This window comes from Belonocnema kinseyi, chromosome 5 (assembly GCF_010883055.1).
Source record: "Belonocnema kinseyi isolate 2016_QV_RU_SX_M_011 chromosome 5, B_treatae_v1, whole genome shotgun sequence".
Classification (NCBI taxonomy): domain Eukaryota; kingdom Metazoa; phylum Arthropoda; class Insecta; order Hymenoptera; family Cynipidae; genus Belonocnema; species Belonocnema kinseyi.
In genome coordinates this window covers 9,952,739-9,957,882 of record NC_046661.1, presented here as the reverse complement: position 1 = coordinate 9,957,882, position 5,144 = coordinate 9,952,739, and the positions used below count along the sequence as shown (strand labels likewise).

Here is a 5,144-nt window from a genome sequence, read left to right as displayed (position 1 = left end):
GGAACAGAAAAGAAAGAAACATTGTAATACACCAGGCTGCTTATACAGAGAAAATTTTGGAAAAATTTAACATGAAAGAGTGAAAGTCTCAGAGTACTCCGATGGTAACTCGATAAGTGAAAAATAGAAACAATCAGGTCAAACTTCATATAGAACAGTTAGAGTCAATTGATGAAATCAAAAGAGTACCATATAGAGAAGCTATTGGAAGCCTGATGTACCTAGCAAATGTTACACGTCCAGATATAGCGTATGCAGTCAATTATCTAGCAAGAAAACAGTTAGAGCCCACTGAGGACGATTGGAATGATGTGAAAAGGATATTCAGATATCTAAGAAGATCAACTGATCTGGGTATCAAATTCACATCTAATTCAGACCAGCTAGAAGCATTGACTGACTCGAGTTTCAGAGATTGTGAAAACTCAACATTCACTGGTGGATACGTCATAAGACTATTTGGTGACACCATCGCCTGGAGAAGCCACAAGCAATCCTGTACAACACTGTCTACTTGTCAGGCAGAGTATTTGGCCATGAGCGATGCATGTCAAGAGTTGATATCGCTGGACAAAATCAATCAGGTATATATTAGGGCGAACCTTGTTTCCTGTAACCATATGGTGCGATAATAGGTCTGCGAGAGACTGCACTGAGATGGACAAGAGTCACAAACTTAAAACGTTTGACCAGAGTTTAGAAAATATTCAGAGGGAACTAACATTCAGAGAAGAAACGGGAACTAGAAAACCCAAGGCAGAATCTCATGGTGACTTTATACAACAGTGCGTTGATGAAAAAAAGGTTAAAGTCCAGTGGATACCCACCAAAGAGAATCTAGCCGATACTATGACAAAGCCCTTAGCTGAGAAAGAGTTTACTTATATAAGAAATATAATCAGTAATATGACACTGAAAGTCATGAGTTTAAATCATTCAGGGATTAACGTAAATTTCTACATGAAACTAATAGTTATATGATTTTATGTTCACAGAATACTAATGAGCTGTTTATATGCAAGGAAAAGAAGATCGAATCAATCCAATCAAGAAAAATCAAAATGGATATCTTATTTAACTAAATTCTAGATTTACTTTGGTACATAATTGTTAAATGCTTTTGTTTGCTAATGGAATTTTTTTCCTTAGTTTGAAAATTAATTTATATACATATAACATTTGTTTGATTAGAATTACAATCAACAAAGGGAGGAAGTGTAAGAGTAGCTTTGTCGATTGCACGAAACGACGAAGTGGAGGTGTGAGCGACGGGACTGTTTTCCCCCTCTAGCGCGAGCAACCGCGAGCGCTGCTACGGGATCTACTTCCGACCGTTGACGAGAGCAGACCGCGTGTTGCGTATAATACAGTGTCGAGTCTTTCAGAGAATTATGAAGTTTATTGGATTGAATAAAGACATCCAGAGCATTCAGAGTGAATCTAGTGTCTGTTCAATTTATTGAACCACCCCTCTGATACAAAAAAAAATATAAAAGCATTGTGTGCACGTGAAAAGCCACAATACTCCTACATACATATTTAATGAATATTACAAAATATTAGTATAAAATAATAGAAGACAGCAAGGGACGAGTTCTGTATCTGAAACTGTAATTAATCGTTTATAATAGGATTTCAACGAATTTTTTATTTTTAGGTAGAAAATGAAATTGAACTATTTCATTCCAAATGAGAATTTTTTATTACAAATTAATTGCACCTAATATTGATGAACAGCATTTATTACGATTTTGTAGCTCACGTTGATGATAACCATATCCTTCAAATATTGAACTTTGCATTTTACACCACAATTTTTATAAATCAATTTAGCAACATTTTTGAACGCGCATTTTAAAAATCAACGACCTTATAGGTAGAAAAACACACGTAATAATCTGGTTGCCACTTGATAAACTCTTCCCTGAAAATCTTGTTCAAGTCTCCCCAATATTAATTCATGCGTTCAATGTCATAAAATTTTTGATAATAACTGTTTCATTATTCCGATTTATACAAAATCATTACACTACTTTGTAAGGAATAACGCGATATATGATTAATGTGCGAATTTTTTATTACAAGAGTAGATAAATCCTTAAAAAGTTGGAAAAAAATGACATTATGGAACGCAAATTTCTGCCAATTGTCGAGTATCGGGCTAAGTTTAGTCTCCCACTTTCCCCTGGACTTATCATATTAAAGTTTATGAAAAACATAAATATTTTGACAAAATATCATGTGGGGTGAATGTGTTGTAAAAAATGTGATTGCTGGTGGTAGATGGAGGGTAAAGGTGTTATAACTGTTTTACAAAAAAATGTCTTTTTACTTAAAAGTTTAAAAAGTGGGAAATTTTTTTATTTCTTAACTGGCAATTCTTTATTTGTTTAACATTCGTTTTTCTATTAATTGTTTGTGTGAAAAAGTAACTTTGTTACTTTTGGCTTAAATTCGTATCTTTTATAGAAAATTAATCTTTATGATTGACAATTCGTTTCCTTATTTTTACAATGCATCTCTTGGCACCATCTACATTCGTTGAAATATAAAATATTACATTTTTTTATCGAAAATCCATATTTGCAGGTTAAAGATTCAACTACTTTGTTGATAATTTACATACTGGTTCGAAAATTCAACTCTGGTTAAAAATTTAAACATTTTATTGAAAATCTTTTCTTTTTGTTTTAAGATGTCCACTACTTTCGTTAAAGATTAATCTCTTTTCTTTGAAAATTTGGCAATTCAGTTTAAAATTTATATTTGTAGGTTGAAAATTCAACTATTTGGTTAAAAGTTAAACTATTTGGTTGTAAATGGAAATCTTTCATTAAACAGCCAAATTTTTAACAAAACCATTTACACTGAAAATGAAAACGTTCAAGTTTCAGTTTTAAAAAATTAACGAACTTTCAACCAAATAGTTACTTTTCCATCCAAAAACATAACATTTTAGCAAAATAGTTAAACTTTTAAATAAGTAGAGAAATCTTCAACCAAGAATTAAAAAATATGACTATTTTAAAACAGCAACAGCTGAGTTGAATCAAAAAATGCATTTCAAGAAAATTTTTAACCAGAGATAAATTTGTAACTAAAATAAGGAATTTTCAACCAAAAAAATTAATTTGTAAAAGGTCGTTCAACCTTAAAACGATTAAAAAAACGTTCAACAAAAAGATTAATTTCAACCAAAGAAAGAAAGAATTTTCAACAAAAAAATACAATTTTCAACTAAAATGATGAATCTTCAACCCAAAGAAGATCCATTTTTACTCATTTAGTTTAACATTTAACCAAGTAGTCGAATGCAAACAAAAAAGGCAAATTTTATAAAAAATAATTGAGTCCTCAACAAAGGAGCTTTAGCAAAAGGTGATTCACAACTACCAAATTACAGTTGTTTATGTATATATGCATATAATATCGAGCGCAAAGCTCTAGAACGAACAAAGAAAAAAGAAAAATATCTACAAAATTTTTGAGTTTTCAACCCAAAAAGGCAAGTTTAAAAAAATAGTTGATTTTTCAACAAAAAGGGATACGTTTTCATTATTTTCATGTTCAGTAAGAAAATCAATTTTCTACCCAAAGAGATGAGTTTTTAACCAACAAACAATTTTAGTCAAGACATAAAAAAATTCAACTAAATTGTTGAACATTTTCAAAAAAAAAAATTTTTTAATCTGTTCCCTTATAGTTTAAAAATAAAGAAATTGGTTCACAATTCGTCTTTTTTGTAAAAGATTAATCTTATTGGTTAAAAATTAATCTTTTGAACATAGAATTTTTTATGACGCAAAAATAGTTCTTTTAAAATTTAATCTAAAAACAACATAATTCTCTTCCTGATCGATTCAACGACTTGAATTGCAGAACCTGCCTAATGGTAAATGGATTCGATCTCCTTTCAAACAATTTTTATAACCCTTTTTTTTTTGAAAATTAATTTTTTCTAACAGAAATTTAAGCTATGACATTTTTGGTAACAAAGTAATTTTTTAAAGTAAAAATATAATCTTTGTTAGTTAAAAATCTAACTAATTCTTTAAAAAATTATTGATTTTGTTAAAAATTTGTATTTTTTAGTAGAAAGATAATCTTCTTGTTTGAAAATTCTTCTTGCTTATTTAGGATTCAAACATTTTTCTGACAATTCTTTTTTTTCAAAATTAATTTATTAAAGTGAAAATTTAACTTTCCATTTTTGGTTAAAAAGGTATTGATATTTTTAATTGTAATCTGTTCTGGTAGAGAACTCAGCTATTTTTTTTCATTGCACTTCTTTAAGTTGAAATTTTTTTTAACTAAAAACTAAACTATCCCATTTTTCGTTGAATATTAAGTTCATAATTCTACGAAGTTAGAATAGCCTATGCTTCTACGAAGCATAGGCTATCTTTTCGTTGCTGTTAAGAATTTGGCTAACTTCATTTAGCTAAGTTTTCGGGTGGAATAAATAACCTATTATATTTCGAAACATATCCAACGAATTAAAAACTACAAAACGTCAAGTGATTCGTGGTTTCTATGAACAACGATCAGCCGATTTAGTTCCGCGCATTTAATAATATAAGTATTTTTTAAATTATATATTCCAGGTCGCTCGCAAAATGTAATTTTACCAATAGGACGTTCGATTTCTTAAAGCCATAAACTTATTGGCTGTCTTCTAAAATGTTTGTATACCTATTACTCAGTTAGTTTATGTAGGTTGTTATCGATGGGTTCTACGAAGCATAGGCTATCTTTTCGTTGGCGTTAAGAATTTAGCTAAATTCATCTAGCTAAGTTTTCAGGAGGAATAAATAACCTATTATTTTTCGACACATTTCCTACGAGTTAAAAACTACAGTATTTTTTATTACAGTTTGTAATGTAATTTAGACTCCAATAACTTCCAAACGAAGAAAATTTGAAAGAATATTATTTATTTTAACACTTCTACGCGTTTACTAAATTTTATAAAATATGAATGAATGAAACAGAGATGGTAATAAAGCACTCTTAGTGCCGCATTGTGCCTTTGAATGTAGGTCGTTCCCGCGTGAGTTTGACAACTAGATAGTATGTGAGCTAAATGCTTGGGGTGTGCATGGCACGCCCTGCAGCTATCATCAGGAATGTCTTGGCTCAACAAA

At 30.2% G+C, this 5,144-nt stretch overlaps 1 protein-coding gene across 1 annotated transcript; it reads left to right on the top strand.

The window, feature by feature from the left end:
- Window positions 1-215: 215 nt before the first annotated feature.
- On the top strand, window positions 216-632 carry LOC117173531 (secreted RxLR effector protein 161-like). The gene has a single exon (XM_033362170.1). It carries the CDS (start codon window positions 216-218, stop codon window positions 630-632), a length of 417 nt encoding a protein of 138 aa, XP_033218061.1.
- The last annotated feature ends 4,512 nt before the right edge of the window (window positions 633-5,144 follow it).